The sequence below is a fragment of the Hyperolius riggenbachi genome, chromosome 1 (genome assembly GCF_040937935.1).
Source record: "Hyperolius riggenbachi isolate aHypRig1 chromosome 1, aHypRig1.pri, whole genome shotgun sequence".
Taxonomy (NCBI): domain Eukaryota; kingdom Metazoa; phylum Chordata; class Amphibia; order Anura; family Hyperoliidae; genus Hyperolius; species Hyperolius riggenbachi.
The window spans coordinates 379,330,297-379,351,825 of NC_090646.1; the positions used below are offsets into that span (position 1 = coordinate 379,330,297).

Genomic DNA, 21,529 nt, shown 5'->3' on the forward strand with positions numbered 1-21,529 from the left:
CTTAGCGTTAGCGACAAATCTTGTCACTAAACTCGGGGGCTATAGCGCAGCGGTGGGGGGGTGGGTAGAGTGCAGCGGTTAGGGGACACAGAGCCATGTCATTAGGCAGAAAACATGGCTCTGTGTCCCATCTGCCCCCCATATCCCCACCTCGGGTTCTCTTTAGAGAACTCAATTTCCCTCTGTAGCCCAACCCTTGCGCGCACATCTGCAAACCAGAGCGCGCATGTGCCTGTGACCCAGCGTGCAGTGCCATGACCCCAGCAAACTCAGCTAACACAGACACAGCTTGTGGGCACGGATACCCAGGGAAATTATTAGGTAGGATTGCCTGGTCTTCATGTTATGACACCTTTTATTTACAGTAGATATCCCCAAACTTTCAATCCTTTGTAGCCATGGCTGTAAAACTGGACAAGTAACACCACTAGGCTGGTATACAAATAAAATATTTAAAAATATCCAAGGAATTTATTTGTTTTTGTGTTTTTTTTGGAACAAAAAAAAATATTTTTCACAAACCAAACAACATTTATGGTAGCTTGTTAAAGACTGTCCAACAATATACTGGAACACACCAATCCTTATACAGGTGCTCATAAGGTCTCATGCCTTTATAACTGCCTTCCCAATGTTTTCTCCACTCAACATTCCAATGAAGCCTGCTGGCATGTTATCGAATCCATTAGTGATATGTTCATTGTATTTCACCTTTCCCTGAAAATATGAAAATATACAAAATATTTCATTACAGATGACATAAAACAGCTATAGTGAAACAAATGCCATGTATAACGGCAAACAAATGAGAACGACAGTCTTCTATTGTGTACCTCCTAAACCATTCTTACTAGAAGGGATGGTCAATAAGATGCTAATAATTCCAAGAAGATGTCTATGCTAATTGTATGCACATTCATGCAGTTTATCCATTTCCAATCTGCATACATTTTTATGGCATTAGTATAAACTTTACATCAACTTAACATAATTAAGAATTACCGTATTTTTCAGACCATAAGATGCACTTTTTCTCCCCCAAAAGTGAGGTGAAAAAGTCACTGCATCTTATGGTCCAAATGTGGGGCCAGGTGTGTGTCGCAGAATGCAGCAAGAGCAAAGCCAGTGCACTCCGTGTCTTGTGTCCCACTCCCTTCCTGGTGGTCTCAATCAAGGCAGCAAGTGCTGCTAATGCGTAAGGAGGCATGGTTAGTAATGAGGTCTGAACAGCAACACGTTTCAGAGCTCTTCTGTTGCCCTCCTCCTGGTATACAGTAAGTCTACGGGGGTCCCCTACCTTCCCACTGCTGAGGACCGATCCCAGGCACATAGCAGCGGTGGCTACCATACACTGGACCCCACACACAGGCATCCTGCGGCTCCTAATTTAGGTCCCGGCTTCTGAACCCGAAGTAGGCTGCAACTCTGTGGTCGGACCTGCGGTGTATGCTATACCCTTCCTGCTTTGGCTGGGCCTCATTTAGCCATCAGAGATTATGCCTGGGTGCTAACTGCTATCAGCTGCTGCTGGGGACCCTGACCAGGTCAATATTAAATGTCCCTCCAGCTCTACCACACTTATAGATAATTCGATCACTATGGAGCTTATGACATGTCTGATCTTAATTGCATGTTACATATGGATTTTAATTTACATGCTTTGCATGTTTATATGCAGTATTCTGCTATTTTGCTGTTATATCATTCAGCTGCAAAAAGAGCGTGTGCATTCTAAGCAAAGAATTGCAACAACAGAAAGCTGTACTATGTTCAATGCCAACTGCATTTATTCTGATGTTATTGTGTTCGATGGATTTGTTTAAAATTGGCTCAACACAAGATGCCCCTGTACCATGGATGCACCAGATTTAGAATTTTTTTCCCTGTTTTTTTTTCCTCCAAACATAAGTGCGTCTTGTGGCCAAGAGCGTCTTGTAGTCTGAACAATACGGTAATTGACCATCCCTACTTTTCAGTTGTTCTGAAAAATTTTTATTATTATTATTTTTCTGACATTTTCTGCAGAACTTTACAAAATACATAGATCAATTCATGTATACATACAGTTTACTGTCCTTAGAGAAGTTCCCAATCTAAGAGCCATCGTGCACTATTATTTATTTTCAACAGATCAGAGTCAGATTCAATGGCAACATTGGGGCTGAGTTGCTAAAAGTCAGCAAAATTGCTGTATGCAGATAGCTCAGTGCATTTTCATCAGTAGCTACTGCAGCAGAGTAGCTGGCAGGGCCGGATTTACAGCTCAGGAGCCTATAGGCATAGACATTCTGGCGCCCTAAGCCCCACCCATCAGCAAAGGCCACACCCCAGGCCACGCCTCCTTTTCTTACGCAAGTTACTGTAGATATTACCTAAGACAAATAGAGAATACCAACAACAATATACAGATATTACCAATGACATGTCGAATTGACCAACAAGCAGAAAATACAAATCACAAGAAAGTAATCCTAATAACACAAAAATTGTGACAGTTTCTAATTACAGGCAGGTTTTAAGCAAGCACCTAGCCGGTGCAGGAGAGCAGATGGCAGGCGGTAAATTCACTGCCTGTCAGCTGCCGATCTGAAAGAGACCTTATTGGAGGAGAGGCGACCATATACCAAAGATCATTTCAGGTGAGAAAACTCAAAGCCACGTGTAGTTTTGGGGCTATACCACTACTTTCCATGTGGCTAATCAGATTCAGACAGCTTCAGAACTACTTACGTGACCCGATTACCTTGATTGATCAGCTATTCTAATGGCCAGCTGGTCCCGATCAGTTGATTCTATTCAGTTGATTCAATCCTAGTAGCAGACAGGTAGTGATCGGTCAATCCTAGTGGCAGACAGGCAGACAGGTAGTGATCAGTCAATCCTAGTGGCAGACAGGTAGTAATCAGTCAATCCTACTGGCAGACAGATAGTGATCAGTCAATCCTAGTGACAGACAGGTAGTGATCAGTCAATCCTAGTGGCAGACAGGTAGTGATCAGTCAATCCTAGTGGCAGACAGGTAGTGATCGGTCAATCCTAGTGGCAGACAGGTAGTGATCGGTCAATCCTAGTAGCAGACAGGTAGTGATCGGTCAATCCTAGTGGCAGACAGGTAGTGATCAGTCAATCCTAGTAGCAGACAGGTAGTGATCGGTAAATCCTAGTGGCAGACAGGTAGGGATCAGTCAATCCTAGTGGCAGACAGGTAGTGATCGGTCAATCCTAGTAGCAGACAGGTAGTAATCAGTCAATCCTAGTGGCAGACAGGTAGTGATCAGTCAATCCTAGTGGCAGACAGGTAGTGATCGGTCAATCCTAGTGGCAGACAGGTAGTGATCGGTCAATCCTAGTGGCAGACAGGTAGTGATCGGTCAATCCTAGTGGCAGACAAGTAGTGATCGGTAAATCTTAGTGGCAGACAGGTAGTGATCGGTCAATCCTAGTGGCAGACAAGTAGTGATCGGTCAATCCTAGTGGCAGACAGGTAGTGATCGGTCAATCCTAGTGGCAGACAGGTAGTGATTGGCCAATCCTAGTGGCAGACAGGTAGTGATCGGCCAATCCTAGTGGCAGACAGGTAGTGATCGGTCAATCCTAGTGGCAGACAGGTAGTGATCGGTCAATCCTAGTGGCAGACAGGTAGTGATCGGTCAATCCTAGTAGCAGACAGGTAGTGATCGGTCAATCCTAGTGGCAGACAGGTAGTGATCGGTCAATCCTAGTAGCAGACAGGTAGTGATCGGTCAATCCTAGTGGCAGACAGGTAGTGATCGGTCAATCCTAGTGGCAGACAGGTAGTGATCAGTCAATCCTAGAAGCAGACAGGTAGTGATCGGTCAATCCTAGTGACAGACAGGTAGTGATCGGTCAATCCTAGTGGCAGACAGGTAGTGATCGGTCAATCCTAGTGGCAGACAGGTAGTGATCGGTCAATCCTAGTAGCAGACAGGTAGTGATTGGTCAATCCTAGTGGCAGACAGGTAGTGATCGGTCAATCCTAGTGGCAGACAGGTAGTGATCAGTCAATCCTAGTAGCAGACAGGTAGTGATCGGTCAATCCTAGTGGCAGACAGGTAGTGATCAGTCAATCCTAGTGGCAGACAGGTAGTGATCGGTCAATCCTAGTGGCAGACAGGTAGTGATCGGTCAATCCTAGTGGCAGACAGGTAGTGATCGGTCAATCCTAGTGGCAGACAGGTAGTGATCGGTCAATCCTAGTGGCAGACAGGTAGTGATCAGTCAATCCTAGTGGCAGACAGGTAGTGATCGGTCAATCCTAGTGGCAGACAGGTAGTGATCAGTCAATCCTAGTGGCAGACAGGTAGTGATCGGTCAATCCTAGTGGCAGACAGGTAGTGATCGGTCAATCCTAGTGGCAAACAGGTAGTGATCGGTCAATCCTAGTGGCAGACAGGTAGTGATTGGTTGATTCAAGTGACTAGCAGGCAGTAATCGGTTGAATCTAGCAGCAGGTAGGCATTACATTGATGCATTGTTCCCTTCCTCCCAGCCAGTGGGAAGCTACTCGTGTCTTGCCTCCCCCCAACTCCATAGAAACAGCAAACTGTTTGGGTATACCCAACTGATGTCACACTAATGCTCAACACACACCATACAATCTTGGTTGTTCAATCTTACCACTTTCATGTAGTATAAGAGCTTATCCAATCAATCAATCAACAACAACAACAACAACAAATAACATTTGTAGAGCGCTTTTCTCCCATAGGACTCAAAGCGCATAAGCATGGCTCAGACCATTGTGGTACAGAGGAAGAATTTTATAAGTCCGGAAATGCCAGGCTAAACAGGTGGCTTTTCAGTCTGGATTTGAATAGCTCCAGGGATGGTGCTGTCTTTACTGGGTGTGGCAGGGAGTTCCAAAGAGTAGGGGCAGCATGACAGAAGGCTCTATCTCCAGATTTTTTGAAGTGCACTCTGGGAGTGACCAAGTTTATAGAACTAGCTGATCTGAGGTTGTGAGAGGTGTGGTGCAGCTTCAGTAAGTCCTTCATGTATCCAGGGCCCAGATTGTGCAGGGATTTGAATGTCAGCAGTCCAATCTTGAAGAGTATTCTCCATTCTACTGGTAGCCAGTGCAGTGAGCGAAGGATCGGTGTAATGTGACAGTGGCGAGGCTGGTTTGTTAGCAATCTGGCAGCAGCATTCTGCACTAATTGCAGGCGACGCAGGTCCTTTTTGGGGAGGCCAGCATAAAGGGCATTGCAGTAATCCAGCCGTGATGTGATGAAGGCGTGAACTAGGGTTGGAAGATCCTCTGGGGGAATCAGATAATTAATCTTTGCAATGTTCTTCAGATGAAAGTAGGAAGATTTAACTACAGATGAAATTTGGTTTCTGAAACTTAAATCCCCATCGATTAGTACGCCAAGGCTGCGCACAAGGTTGGAGCTGTTTATGTCCGAATTCCCAATCCTGATTGGTGTTGCTTTAGGATAGAGCTGTTTTGATGGCGAGCACTGGCTTTGGACAAAGAGGACCTCAGTTTTGTCAGCATTCAGTTTCAACCAGTTATCATTCATCCATGCCTGTAGCTCAGCTAAGCAAGAGTTTATTTTTGGCCCTTATCTGCCCAATCTGTTGGCCCTTAAGCCCCATCTAAACGATACGATTATTTGTGTGATTCAACATGTTGGATCTAATCGGATCGTAAATAGAATCAATACACAAAGAATCGTAGCGTGTAGATTGGACTTTATACTAATTAGATTTGATAAATCTGTACAACGATTGTATGGTGTGTGTTTGGCTTGATCCTTACTGTTGACACTGACATGGTGGAGTAGTGGGCAGAATAGTGGCATAGTGGTTACAGCTCATGCTTTGCTGCGCTGGGTCCCTGGTTCAAATCCCAGCCAGGGCACTATCTGCATGGAGTTTGTATATTCTCCCCGTGTCTGTGTGGGTTTCCTCTGGGCACTCGGGTTTCCTCCCACATCCCAAAAACATACGGAGAAGTTAATTGGCTTCCCCCTAAAATTCGCCCTAGACTATGATACATACATACATAGATATAGGACTATGGCAGGGATTAGATTGTGAGGGACAGTTAGTGACACCAGAAAATACACGTAATGTAAGGCTGCAGAAGTGAGCTTACGGGCTGTGGGCCAGTGAACTGACTATTTGACGCCACAAGCCTGTTCACCACCTGGGGACACAACATCTGGCAGAGGGTGATCACGGTCCCCCCTTCACAGCACTCATGCCCGCCTGGTCAGCCTGGCACCCTCTACAATGGGTCAGAAGGAGGCACAAAGGGGGACAGAAGGAGTCACAGGGGGACTAAAAGAGGCACATGGGGACAGAGGAAGGTGCAGGGGACAGAGGTGGCACATGGGGACTGAAGAGGCACATGGAGGCCGAAGGAGGCACAAAGGGACACAGAAGGAGGCACAGGAGGACAGGAGGAGGCAGAGTGGGACTGAAGAAGGAATAGGGGGCAGAGGTAGCACAAGGGGACAAATAAAGGCAAAGGGGACATAAGGAGGCACAAAGGGCACAGAAGGAGGAAAGAAGGATGCACAGGGCACAGAGGTGTCAGCTGCCTGCAACTTACGCCAAGTAGATTCAGCAGAAGCAAGTAATAGAACAGCCACAGGAGTGTGGCTTAATCTTGGGTGGGGCTTAATTTGGGGGCGGGGCTTAATTCTGCAACATGGCACCCCCCAGGACCAATGGCACTCCAGGCAATGGCCTGTACTGTCTATGCCTAGAGGCGCCCCTGGATCTCCCCACTTCTCTAGCTGAGACTACAATACTGCCCCCCCCCCCCCTCTCCTGAACAGTATTCCCTGCTGAGGTAATCCTATTATCCTTCCCTTTATTCTTCAAGTGGTTCCCCTCCCGATTTGACACCTATGGCCTGGCTTCCAGCAGTGTTTTCATAGGGCAATACCTCAGCACTGACCAGCTGTCACCTGACCTGATCAGAGCAGTAATAACATCTGATCAGGTCAGGTGACAGCTGGACAGAGCTGAAGTATTGCCCCATGGAAACACTGCAAAGCATGTTCTCAGGAGTGCCTGAGTAGGGACACTGTTCAAAAGAAGGGGAGGGGGAGCCTTGTAGTCTCTGCTAGGAGGGGGTGGATCAAAAGGGTCCCAAGCCTCTGCATCACTCAGTCACTTACTCTGTAGAATGGCAAGTAGTTTGTGTGACTGTCGCTGCAAGTTAATTGTGCAAGTGCAATGTAGAGGATCAGCACTGCCATCTGCAAAAGATCTGCTCAGGCTGCACCAATTGACTCACGGAGGGGCAGAGCTGTAGCCCACACGCTGTGCAGCTATCTTCCTGAGGAGGCCATATGTCACAGGCAGCGCTCTGTGACTCCCCCCTTGCCTGTCACTGTAGTGTACTTGTACTACTGACTCAGCCTGCACCATGTGTAAAGGGAAGGGGGGAGACCAACCTTTTTGTATTTAATCGAACACGCAGTCTCCTCTCTCCCATCCCCCCTCCCCTCCGCAGCCTCAGTGGTAACTCTCTCTTCCGTTCCCGGTGTACCGACGAAGTGTTGGAGCACCGGCAGCCAGAGGTAGCAAATTGTGCAACACCGTAATTGCAAAATGCAAGACATGCATTATCTTAGCAATGCTTGCTTTACACAGGTACAGAACTGTTTATCTTTAGAACAGTATCAATTCTGTAAGGTACTGTAACGATTGTGGAACTTTTTCCGTGATCAGCGCACAACGCGTGCGCTGATACGGCGGAAATCCTCCACAAGAGTATAATTGCAGGAACCCAGCAAAAGGTGCTACGCACCCGTAGAGGGAAATTCCTGTCGGCAGATGGCGCTGGGGAGTGCAGAGGAACCAATCCTCTGTACCTCCACAAATGCCAAACAGGAATTGTACGAAACGCAGAACGCAATCGCAAGAGAAGCGATTGCGAATGAGAACGAGCAAAGGGACAGGTTGTATGTGTGTGCGCCAATCTAGTCGCCACCCCGCGACAGCGCACACACAACAGCAGATGCGAAACAGAAACGCAACCGCAAGAAAGGCGATTGCCAGAAGTGACACAAGGCAGATCAGAACAGAATACGAGGATAGCAAAGGCACAGCAAATCATACAATGAGGAGATACGGAAAATAACAAACGCTAACTGAACGCGAACACCGCACTCATTCGCAACAGTGCACACGTTCATGCACGGTCTCCACGTGATAAGCACAATAGAGACAAGCACGCCTAACTAATCGTCGACAGACGAACATGAAACAGAGGACGCGAGCGCTTGCTTAACGGTTACCTCACCGAGCCTCCAGCAAGCGTTCGCAGCAGACAAGACAGACACACGAAAACAGGGACAAGCGAGAGATAGGATCCACAGCACTAGCGAAAGTGGCTAGCGCGATCCAGGAAGACAGAACAGAAGGATCCACAGTACTAGCGCAGGATGCTAGTGCGATCCAGGTACAGAGTAGCAGAACAGAAGGATCCACAGCACTAGCGCAGGATGCTAGTGCGATCCAGGGAGGCAGAACAGAAGGATCCACAGCACTAGCGAAAAGAGACTAGCGCGATCCAAGGAGACAGATCAGAAGAGATAGCTGGTAGCAACCGCTGCACCAGCTATACTCCAAGAACAGAGATCAGAACGATTTCCTGTCGGCCACCGCTGGGACAGGACAATCGCAACAAAACAAACAAAACAGATAAGCAATCCTAACTGCACTAGGGGAACCTGCCTAGCGCAGTTTCAGGAATTACTCTAAGCTGAACTTCAAACAAAGAGAAAGGCTGACACTCCTCCAGGAGTGTTTCACAGGAAGGAATCCTTATGACCAGCCAAGCATTGTGGGAAACACATAGTACTTATAGTACACGCCTCCAATGAATGTGGCCAGGCAATTTGCATGACAACGTATGCAAATTCCTCAGCAAACACAAGCTGCAAAACTGACAGAAGCTCTCCTTCCCAGAGTCCTGCAGCATGCAAACCTAAACAATGGTCAAAAAGCTGCCTGCTTGCACAGGCAGCTGAGCAGATCATTACAGTACCCCCCCCCCCAGGGTCGAATTCCAGACGAACCCTCAAAACTGCTATTAGCAAAAGACTCCAACCGAAGACTCATGAAGGTCGGGACAGCCCGACAAGGTCCAATTCCAGAGTCAGTCCACCCGAAACCGACCTCATCGGAAACAGAAGCCACCGAAACATGCCCATCAGCACTACAAGTCTCAGCGTAACACCCATCAGGACTGTAGATACCAGAGAAGAAGCCACCGACACCCTCCAGACAATACCCACCACCTTCCAAGGAGCGTCCGAAAATACCAAATTCGCCACAAAACCTGTTCGAAGTGTCTCTTTCAAAACAAAAGCCGCTGTTGATCGTATTCAGAGTACCAAGTAGTGTTGGGCGAACACCTAGATGTTCGGGTTCGCGACCGTTCGCCGAACATCGCCGCGATGTTCGGGTGTTCGCGCCAAACTTCGAACATAATGGAAGTCAATGGGGACCCGAACTTTCGTGCTTTGTAAAGCTTCCTTACATGCTACATACCCCAAATTTGCAGGGTATGTGCACCTTGGGAGTGGGTACAAGAGGAAAAAAAATATTTGAAAAAGAGCTTATAGTTTTTGAGAAAATTGATTGTAAAGTTTCAAAGGAAAAACTGTCTTTTAAATGTGGAAAATGTCATGTTTCTTTGCACAGGTAACATGCTTTTTGTCGCCATGCAGTCATAAATGTAATACAGAGAAGAGGTTCCAGGAAAAGGGACCGGTAACGCTAACCCAGCACCAGCAGCAGCACACGTGATGGAACAGGAGGAGGAGGCGCAGGAGGAGAAGGCCACGCTTTTTGAGACACAACAACCCAGGCCTTGCATGAGGACAAGAAGCGTGCAGATAGCATGCTTTTTACCGCCATGCAGTCATAAATGTAATAAAGATGAGAGGTTCCATAAACAGGGACCGGCAACGCTAACCCAGCAGCAGCAGCAGCACACGTGATGGAACAGGAGGAGGCGCAGGAGGAGAAGGCCACGCTTTGAGACACAACAACCCAGGCCTTGCATGAGGACAAGAAGCGTGCAGATAGCATGCTTTGTACCGCCATGCAGTCATAAATGTAATAAAGATAAGAGGTTCAATAAACAGGGACCGGGCGGCAACGCTAACCCAGCAGCAGCAGACGTGATGGAACAGGAGGAGGCGCAGGAGGAGAAGGCCACGCTTTCAGGCGCAACTCAGGCCTTGCATGAGGACAAAAAAATGCGTGCGCAAAGCAATGCAATGAGTAGTTTTCAGGACACAATGGGCTATTCGGAGGAGCTATTCCCACCCCCACAATCTTCTACCTGTGAAAGGTCAATGGAACAGCCACAAATGTTGTGCCCGGATTCTCAACCTTTTTCTGTGGAAAATGCACCTCGCACTGAAATGCAAGGCGAGGCCGAGGATGAACATGACGTCAACAACTCAACATGACGCAAAATGGGGGCGGAACAGAAAGCTGCTTTCAATGTTTTGAAGGCCTTAATTGCCTCCGGTGGCCAGTTAGATGCATCATTCATCACCCCCAAATCCCAGAGCAATATGTGCAGGAATTTGAATCGCAGGAGGTGTACCGAGATCATCTGGACAAGTGACCAAGTGACCAAGTGACAAGTGACCAAGTGACAAGTGACAAAGTGAAAAATGACAAAGTGACCAGTGACAAAGTGACAAAGTGACAAAGTGACTGACAAAGTGACAAAATGACAAAGTGACAAAATGACAAAGTGACAAGTGACAAAGTGACAAAGTGACAAAATGACAAAGTGACAAAGTGACAAAGTGACCAGTGACAAAGTGACAAGTGAGAGGTTGTTCTGGGGAGCTCTACTCCACTGCACACAGTCACATATGAGGAGAGGTCTCATCGGGACTGCTGATCCTCCTCAGCTTGCTCAAAGCCTTGAGGGTTCCTGAAGATCCTCTGCTTGGAGTTCGCCGGGGTTCAGCTTGGTGTCGGGGTCGGCGGCGTCCTCCTCACTCCAACGTGGCAGATCTTCTGTTGAAGGAAAAAAAAAACATTTTTAAAAGTCCAGTACCGCTTCTGAAGGACTCACCAAGAGATGCAGGAGCGCTTCAATCTAGCGCACCATCGCTCGCTGGGTGATGTCCCTCCCTACGCGCTGGAATTCTACGCTGCACATGCTAGCACGCTTTTGCGCAGTGCCGAGGCGCATTCCAGCAGCTAGCTACCAAGCTTCTGTGGATCTGATTGGGCCACCATGTTGGATCTCTGCCAAGTCCTCCAAAATTTTGAGCAATCCACGTTGCTTGTGACTGAGCAGTGACAGTCAGCATTACAATACCACTGCTGTGTTTACTGAAGAAATCAATGTTGAAGATGGAAACCGCTGGCATGATGCAAGTGGGGGAATCTGAAGATGAAAACGATCAGCGTGATGATACCAACATCAGGCAACCTGCCTCAGGAAACGCTGGTCCCAGCTATGACAAAGAACAGGACGAGGAACAGCTGGAGTTGGAGCAGGAATTGGATGCCCCCACTGCCGAGGGACAGAGCGGTGCACGTTGGACTTCCACAATTTAGCGGGAATGGGCAGCAGAAGAGGAAGAAAGTGATGCTGGTGACGAATATGGTGCATCACAACAATCACAACGCTCACAAGAACATGAAGACAGAGGAGTCTGGCAGGATTCTCTGGCACACATGGCTCAATTCATGCTAGACTGCATTGAACGCGGCCCGCGCATTATTCACTATTCATTATTATTCATTATTCTGGACAACACCAATTACTGGGTTTATACCCAGTTTATACAAACACAATGTTAAAAAACTGATTGAAGAAAGTGTCAGACAGGTCAAAAATGGAACAATTCCAGCAGGCCCTTGAGGATGGAGACTTTAGAGAGGAGATTGACATCCTCCTCCTTCTCTAGCCAGTTGTACGCCGACAGACTGACTTCAGCAAACCCAGGAGGACCAGGAGGGCAGCAAAGAACACAAGCTGCTGCTAGTGCCCAAAAGGGAATGGTATTGGCAGTGTCCTTGGAGTGGGAACATTTTCTGACACCCATGCAGCAGCCCACAGAACAGCAATCGGGCAGTTCCACGTCCTCCAACACCAATCGCCTGGAGAAGATGGTCAAGGACTACATGTCAGATGGCGTAGCTGTGTTGAACAATCCATCTGCAGACAGACTGTGAGTGTGACAGCACAGAAGGACCATGGCAACTCACTCATAGTACCACAGTTTGATAGTGCTGCCCAAAAAATTATATGGATCCGTGGACCCGGGCAGTACTGGGAAGTGGGAACGCAGATTTTAGTACCTAAACACACGATACAACATGTTTTCCGGGGTCGGACTCTGAGGCACATACAGATGGTCCCGATCATCATCCTCATCATACAACTCTTCTCCTGAGTCTGACCCACCCACCACCTCTGCCACCCCAACATCCCCAGACACAGACCCCTCATCGTCCTCAACATTAACTTGGGATGCTGGCCTGAGCCCGACCTCCTCCTCCACATCAGGCCCCATCATCTCCTCAATGGCAGCCCTCAATAATCGCTCTGGCGCCAGACCGATGGACACAACGTTCTCCTCCGGGGAGGGCTGCTGCTGACCACTGGCTGCTGGGGTGGATGTTATAGCTTGCGTGGGGCGTTGGCTGTTGCTGTTGTTGGGAGTGCTGCTCACAGCGGAGGTCTCTGAGGAACTCATGGTGAGCTCATATAGTGGTTGACGTTGAGTGGAGTATTACTGATCCCAGCAATATACACACTGACTGGCAGAGTACGCAATGCTATATAGTGGTTGACGGTGAGTGAAGTACTACAGATCCCAGCAATATACACAGTGACTGGCAGTACAATGGTATGGGTGGGTGAGCAGAGTACTACAGATCCCAGCAATGCTATATAGTAATGGGGTGACTGAGTGAGCGGCAGTGTACTACTGTTCCCAGCAGACACAGAGTGGCAGTAAACACAATGCTATATAGTGTGGCTGAGCGAGCGGTGTACTACTGTTCCCAGCAGACACAGAGTGGCAGTAAACACAATGCTATATAGTGTGGCTGAGCGAGCGGTGTACTACTATTCCCAGCAGACACAGAGTGGCAGTAAACAGAATGCTATATAGTGTGGCTGAGCGAGGTACGCAGAGTGGCAGTAAACAGAATGCTATATAGTGTGGCTGAGCGAGCGGTGTACTACTATTCCCAGCAGACACAGAACAGTAAACAGAATGCTATATAGTGTGGCTGAGCGGTGTACCACTATTCCCAGCAGCGACACAGAGCACAATGCTATACAGTGGCGGGTGAGCGGTGTACCACTATTCCCAGCAGCAACACAGAGCACAATGCTATACAGTGGCGGGTGAGCGGTGTACTACTATTCCCAGCAGACACAGAGTGGCAGTAAACAGAATGCTATATAGTGTGGCTGAGCGAGGTACACAGAGTGGCAGTAAACAGAATGCTATATAGTGTGGCTGAGCGAGCGGTGTACTACTATTCCCAGCAGACACAGAACAGTAAACAGAATGCTATATAGTGTGGCTGAGCGGTGTACCACTATTCCCAGCAGCGACACAGAGCACAATGCTATACAGTGGCGGGTGAGCGGTGTACCACTATTCCCAGCAGCGACACAGAGCACAATGCTATACAGTGGCGGGTGAGCGGTGTACTACTATTCCCAGCAGACACAGAGTGGCAGTAAACAGAATGCTATATAGTGTGGCTGAGCGAGGTACACAGTCACACAGAGTGGCAGTAAACAGAATGCTATATAGTGTGGCTGAGCGAGCGGTGTACTACTATTCCCAGCAGACACAGAACAGTAAACAGAATGCTATATAGTGTGGCTGAGCGGTGTACCACTATTCCCAGCAGACACAGAGCACAATGCTATACAGTGGCGGGTGAGCGGTGTACCACTATTCCCAGAAGCGACACAGAGCACAATGCTATACAGTGGTGGGTGAGCGGTGTACTACTATTCCCAGCAGACACAGAGTGGCAGTAAACAGAATGCTATATAGTGTGGCTGAGCGAGGTACACAGAGTGGCAGTAAACAGAATGCTATATAGTGTGGCTGAGCGAGCGGTGTACTACTATTCCCAGCAGACACAGAACAGTAAACAGAATGCTATATAGTGTGGCTGAGCGGTGTACCACTATTCCCAGCAGCGACACAGAGCACAATGCTATACAGTGGCGGGTGAGCGGTGTACCACTATTCTCAGCAGCGACACAGAGCACAATACTATACAGTGGCGGGTGAGCGGTGTACTACTATTCCCAGCAGACACAGAGTGGCAGTAAACAGAATGCTATATAGTGTGGCTGAGCGAGGTACACAGTCACACAGAGTGGCAGTAAACAGAATGCTATATAGTGTGGCTGAGCGAGCGGTGTACTACTATTCCCAGCAGACACAGAACAGTAAACAGAATGCTATATAGTGTGGCTGAGCGGTGTACCACTATTCCCAGCAGCGACACAGAGCACAATGCTATACAGTGGCGGGTGAGCGGTGTACTACTATTCCCAGCAGACACAGAGTGGCAGTAAACAGAATGCTATATAGTGTGGCTGAGCGAGGTACACAGAGTGGCAGTAAACAGAATGCTATATAGTGTGGCTGAGCGAGCGGTGTACTACTATTCCCAGCAGACACAGAGTGGCAGTAAACAGAATGCTATATAGTGTGGCTGAGCGAGGTACACAGAGTGGCAGTAAACAGAATGCTATATAGTGTGGCTGAGCGAGCGGTGTACTACTATTCCCAGCAGACACAGAACAGTAAACAGAATGCTATATAGTGTGGCTGAGCGAGGTACACAGAGTGGCAGTAAACAGAATGCTATATAGTGTGGCTGAGCGAGCGGTGTACTACTATTCCCAGCAGCGACACAATGACTGGGGGGACCCTGGCTAGCGTGGCTGGAGCGCGAACTACCCTGCCTGCCTACCCAAACCTAAACCCACAGACAAATGGCGGAGATATGACGTGGTTCGGGTATTTATTTACCCGAACCACGTGACAGTTCGGCCAATCAGAGCGCGTTCGGGTCTGAACCACGTGACCCGTTCGGCCAATCACAGCGCTAGCCGAACGTTCGGGGAACGTTCGGCCATGCGCTCTTAGTTCGGCCATGTGGCCGAACGGTTTGGCCGAACACCATCAGGTGTTCCGCCGAACTCGAACATCACCCGAACAGGGTGATGTTCTGCAGAACCCGAACAGTGGCGAACACCGTTCGCCCAACACTAGTACCAAGCAAAACTTCTCTCGGAATCTCCCAGAACGCCTTGAAGCTCCGCAGAGATTCCAAGAAGCCAGAACGCTCACCAGGCTCACATGGAGAGCTACCAAGCACCCCCATGGAACCTATGACAGTTCCAGATTCAGAATTAGCAGGACACCCATCAAGATCAGGACTTTCAGGGACTACTTCTGGGCATGCAAGCAGGCAGGCTAAATCAGAACATGTCTCCACCGAGGAAGCATCTGAGTACGCTGGCAACCGAGGCACACTTGGTCTTTCTGGGTCACAGAGCACACTGGGGTACACCAGCACAGGAGAAACCTCAGGACACGTCGGGGAACTGCCAACCTCAGAGTCCGGCACGACCAGACCAAAACCAGGACCGGGCAGAAAATCATCACGAGTAGAGGTCACAGGTACTGGTATTTCAAAAGAAGACTCGGTCTCAGGCTTAGAGATCTCAATGACTGTAATGGTATCTGACAGAAATTCAAATCATTGACTACCCATGACTGAAGCTCCACCAGAGCTAAAAAAGGTAGCCAGCAAGGCAGCAATGCCTACGGAAGAGGGCAACACCTCAGAAAGACTTGGGGGGCAGGAGACATCTCCTACAAGTTCTGCACCCTTTGGGAGGAACTCGGAGACCTCCAGAACATCAAACAAGACCTCAGGAACATCATTTTCCAGGTTTTCTAAGAAGGATTCTGAACTATCCATGTTACAGGGCTGAACATTAAATACCTCCTGCAGGCAGGACAGATGTCCCAGGAATGGTTCCACCATAACCTGAGACTGAACGTCATCATAATTAGCGGGATGTACAGGAATATTTACTGGAACACACACTGACTCCCTAACTTCATTCTCACTGTACCCAGAATTCTGTGTGGCAGTCAAACTAGCTTGTAACTCCAAAACTTCAGAAAAACACGTGAGTATAGTGGGAATACCTAGACGAGCCTCTAGGGACACTGCAGGGGATTCTAAGCAAGGCCACATTGACTCATCCAGAGTCATAGGCGGACTGGCCCGGGGGGACGGGAGGCATTCTCCCCCCGGGCCGCCGCCACCTCAAACAATCAGGGCCGCTGCGGTGGTGAATTAGTTACTTTAAAAATCAGCAGCTCCACAGCCACTGGATTCAGCCCCGCCCACAGCTGTTCTGATGGGCTAAGCTCAGCTCTTTCCTGTAGGGCCAGGGAGCAGGGCATTGGCTGAGGGCTCCTGCTCCTCCCGGCATCCTCTCTGGTACTGTGTGTAGGCTCCGCCCCCGGCCTGTGGAGACCACGCTGAGACGCACTTGCCTGGCTGCTCTGTATACACTCATGGGGAGAAGCAGCCAGGGCTCTCAGTGCAGCCAGTTCCCCAGTGCAGAGAGACACCACACTGCACTGGCTGCAGGAGAGGATCAGATGCCTGGCTGTTCTGTATGCACACATGAGGAGAGGCAGCCAGGGCTCTCAGTGCAGCCAGTTCCCCAGTGCAGAGAAGAGGATCAGGTGCCTGGCTGGGAATTCCTTCTGCTGCATGCCTGTGAGTTTGACACCCCTTCCCCACTCCACAGCATTAGGTAGCCCGTTTTCCCCTCACTCTCTATAGAGTGAGACCCAGCAGGTCTCTTTCCCCAATAGAAGCAGTATAGCTGCCAGCATGCCCTTTTCCTCTATAGAGGCACAACTGCTCCCAGCATGTCCTTCCCCTCCATAGAGGTACCACAAGTCCAAGCATGCCCCTTTCCCTCAATAGATGCACCAAAGCTCCCAGGAAGTCTCCCCCTCCACTTTAGAGGCACTAAAGCTGCCAGCATACCATTCTCCATAGAGGCACTTCTGCTCCGATCATGCCCCTCCCCCCTTCTATAGAGTCACCACAGCCCCAGCAAGTCTTCCCCCTAAGAGCCACTACTGTTCCCAGCAGGCCCTTCTTCTCCATAGAGGCACTAATGTTCCGAGCATGCCATCCCCCTCCATAGAGACACCACAGCCCCAAAAAGGTCCCGCCCTCCCCTATGGAGACATTAAAGCTACCAGCATGCCCTTCTCCACCATAGAGGCACTACTGCTCCCAGCATACCCATACCTCTACATAGAGGCACCACAGCCCCAGCATGCTCCTTTCCCTCAATAGAGGGACCACAGCTCCCAGCAAGCCCCTCCCTAGAAGCAATACAGCTCCCATTGTGCTCCTTCCCTTCCAAAGAGGCACTACAAGTCCCAGCATACCGCTCCTCCATATATTGTTGGGTTGTCCCCAGGGCCTCACAGCTGGTTGCTGGGCCCCCCTTGGTCTCCCCAAATTGAATAGTGGACCTCCGGAGCCTCTGCAGTGTATATAGCAGAGGCACTCACTGGTCCAGCTGGCACACTCATCTGCGTGCTAACGTCTCCATCCTCACAGGCGTCTCATCACAGTGACCCAGCAGCACATGGGTGTGTACATGTCACCAGGTCACGGAGATGAGGGGCCTATGAGGATGAAGCACACAGATGGAGGGAGGACAGGTGAGTGCGCTCCACTGAAAATACAGGGGCACCAGGGGACCATTTATTCACATTGAAAAAAGCCTGGGGAGCCCTAGGGGACAATTTAATACTATATGGAGGAAGAGAAGCATGCTGGAAGCTGTGGCACCGCTATGGAAGGGGAGGAGCATGATAGGAGCTGAAGTGCCTCAATGGTGTGGAAGAGGCATGCTAGGAGCTGTAGTGCCTCTAGAGAAGCGGAGGGGCATGCTGGCAGCTGTACTGCCTCTATACAGAGCATGGGGGGCATGCTAGGAGCTGTTCGCAGTTTGCCCCTATGGTAACACTGGCCGTAGCTAGTCTGGTGTTGGGTCTATCTTTGGTTGAATAGGTTCCTTCAGTATACGAGTAGTATGTGGGCGAGTGTATCTGTACTGGGCATGCGCAAGTAACATCCACACATGCCCAGTCAAATGAAGTGCTTTTGCATGAAGGAAAAGAGCCATGTACAAGTACCTTAGTTCTACTGGGCATGTGTGGATCTAATTTGCCCATTACCAGTATGGACACGCTTGCATACGGTCAAGCTTGTGCACTGAAGAAACCAATGCAACCATTTCCCTGTACGGTCATTGCTGTCAGATGGGTATTGTGAAATACTGAAGGGAGGGGACAGGCAGTGTGGCTACATTAAGGCTGGCACACAATGCTATTTCCCATCAGATCCACGGGTCGAATTAATAATGTCTGGCATGTCTGATATGCTCCCAATCGATTTTTTTTTTTTTATCGGGAAGAGATCAGACATTTTGTAAATTATCAATTTGATCCATCAATCTGACGGAAAATAGCATTGTGTGTACCAGGCATTATAAAGCTTGTGGCACCTGCTTCATTTAGGGACTTAAGGGGCACAGCTGGTGATGGCTGCATTTTGCACCATGAGTGAGGGGACCCCGGCTGCACCCAACACTACACTGAGCAGAGGAGGAGACACTCAATGCTATACCACTGTGCTCCCCTGTATGCAGTGTAGCAGCACAGCAGTCTCAGCTCATCCAGCTATACACCTGCTCTCTGACCTGGTTATCCTGCATCTCGCCTGATTGCACGTGATGTGTTGGAGATGGAGATAGGCAGAAAGCAGGTGGCCACTGGCTGTGGAGGATGGACACATTGCTGGAGGAGGTAAGACTGTCAAGCACAACCACTGCACCACTACTCTGTTTATACTGGAGGAGAGTAGGAGGGTGACCACTAAAGGAGCTAAATAAGGATAGGGGACCACTAAACAACCAAACCAGGGTTTGCTGTAAATGGGAGGGGGGGGCCTCAAGATCACTAGGGAATGCTATATGGAGATTGAGGGACCATAAGACCACCAGGGAACGGAGCAGTGCTTTTCAGCGCTGCTAGATGTGGGCGCAGCCGACGCCTCCATAGACTACAATAGGAATCATTCCTATTGCAGCGTTCAGTGAGTAAAGTCGGCTCCGTCTGAAGACGGAGCCGAGGTTGCTTAAGAACATAATAATTCGGCCTCCAGCAATCGCTGGAAGCCGAATTATTTCATTCCCCCACTATCCATGGCGGCCTGGAGGGGGAATAGTAATTAAATCGGCCCGGACTTGTGCAGAAGCAGGATCAGCCATATATCGCTGTATCCTGCGCCCAAGTCTACCAGCGCCGATTTCAAATGTACTCCCAGGGAATACTTTGAGGGAGATTTTTTTAGTATTTATAAAGTGTCATCATTTTTTGCAGCACCATTCTACAGAGTACATAGTCATGTCACTGACTGCCCTCAGAGGAGCTCACAATCTAATCCTACCATAGTCATAGTCTAATGTCCTACTATATTATAATGCATTTATACAGCACTGACATCTTCTGCAGCACTTTATAGAGTACATAGTCATATTACTGACTCCTCAGATGAGCTAACAATCTAATCCCTACCATAGCCTGTCCATTGTCCTCTCGTATTATTATTCTGTATTTATATAGCACTGACATCTTCTGCAGCACTTTACAGAATATACAGTATAGTCATGTCACTGGCTGTCCTCAGAGGAGCTCACAATCTAATCCTACCATCAACATAGTATAATGTCCTACCATATTATTATTATTATGTATTAATATAGAACAGACATCTTCTGCAGCACATTATAGAGTACATAGTCATGTCACTGACTGTCCTTAGAGGAGATCACAAGCTAATAACTACCATAGACATATGTCCATTGTAGTCTAGAGCCAATTTATTATCTGTATTTTTTTTGTAATGTGGGAGGAAACTGAAGTGCCCAGAGGAAACCCACGTAGACAAAAGAAGAACATACAAACTTAATCCAGATTGTACCCTCAAAGGCCCAAAGTGCACCAAGTAAATGTCCCCCACGCAATTACACCCCCAGCCTGAAATGCTTAACGTAACTGCAAAATGTATCGTTGCTTTAAACTACCATTAAAAACATATCTTTATTGCATGCAAATGTATTTTGGCTGGGGATTCCGTGACCGGGCCTCTAGGTTGGGATTTCCCCCCAGGCCGAATGGTCCCACTCCTCCCCTGTCCAGAGCACAGGGTGCAGAATCAGCACTTCCCTCAAAGCAAGAAAGGGGCTCACAAACGTCAGTGTGAAAGGAAAACATGTTTTCATTCATGGTACAGGGCAGGTTCAGAGAAAGCGTCTCTGAACAAGGCAAAGAAGGTTCAGCATCAGATTCGCAAAACCGAAGCGCTGTCTCACTCTTAGATTCGCCTAACAATGTAGAATCCGAGGAGTCAGAAAGCAAAAACTGGGAATCAAAAATCACCTTAGGTTGTGAAACTGATGCTTCCATAGCGCAAACCTCCGCGATCTGCGGGGCAGACTGTAAGGTGTTCAGGACAGAAACACTGGGGCAACTGTCACCAGGCAACGGGCCCTTACAGGTGTGAACAGTGTGAGACAGAGACTCATCTGCAGAAGAAATAGCGACATCAACAGGATAAACTTTATTAGGCATATTAATTTTACTTTTGACGCTGCATAGTCGAGAAATTTTCCCCATAGCAGGGTCACAGACGGAAGATCTGTTTCTAAATGACAAAGGATCCCACACATCCTTGAGGAAACCGGCAGACTCATGCCGATCACAATCTGCAGGAACATCCGAGAAACAGGCATCAGATCACACAGATTCAAACTGCACACTGTCAGGAGCGAATCCTTCAGGATTCGCACAGGAATCAACCACAGCTAGAGATGGGCCGAACCTCCGATTTTAGGTTCGCGAACCGGGTTCGCGAACTTTTAGCATAACGTTCGGTTCGCGTTAAAGTTCGCGAACCACAATAGACTTCAATGGGGATGCGAACTTTGAAAAAAAATAATAATTATGCTGGCCACAAAACTGATGGAAAAGATGTTTCAAGGGGTCTAACACCTGGAGGGGGGCATGGCGGAGTGGGATACATGCCAAAAGTCCTGGGGAAAAATCTGGATTTGACGCAAAGCAGCGTTTTAAGGGCAGAAATCACATTGAATGCTAAATGACAGGCCTAAAGTGCTTTAAAACATCTTGCATGTGTATACATCAATCAGGTAGTGTAATTAAGGTACTGCTTCACACTGACACACCAAACTCACCGTGTAACGCACCGCAAACAGCTGTTTGTGTAGTGATGGCCGTGCTGGACTGGTGCGCACCATGGCGAGAGTGCAGGTTTTGGTGGCTTCACAGCCCATATGGTCGCCTGGCTGATGTAGCTGAATGACAGAACAGTGACTGTC

The 21,529-nt window shown here is 48.7% G+C and overlaps 1 protein-coding gene across 11 annotated transcripts in view; it reads right to left on the reverse strand.

Annotated features, from left to right (window-relative positions):
* Positions 1–469: 469 nt before the first annotated feature.
* The window catches only part of LOC137516318 (prostaglandin reductase 1-like), a 496,699-nt gene continuing 475,639 nt past the window's right edge, over positions 470–21,529 (reverse strand). For all 11 annotated transcript variants that reach the window (XM_068234357.1, XM_068234356.1, XM_068234355.1 and 8 more), the window contains one exon: positions 470–717. In XM_068234357.1, the coding sequence (XP_068090458.1) occupies positions 607–717 (111 nt within the window). In that variant the 3' untranslated portion in view covers positions 470–606. The remainder of the gene's footprint in view (positions 718–21,529) is intronic.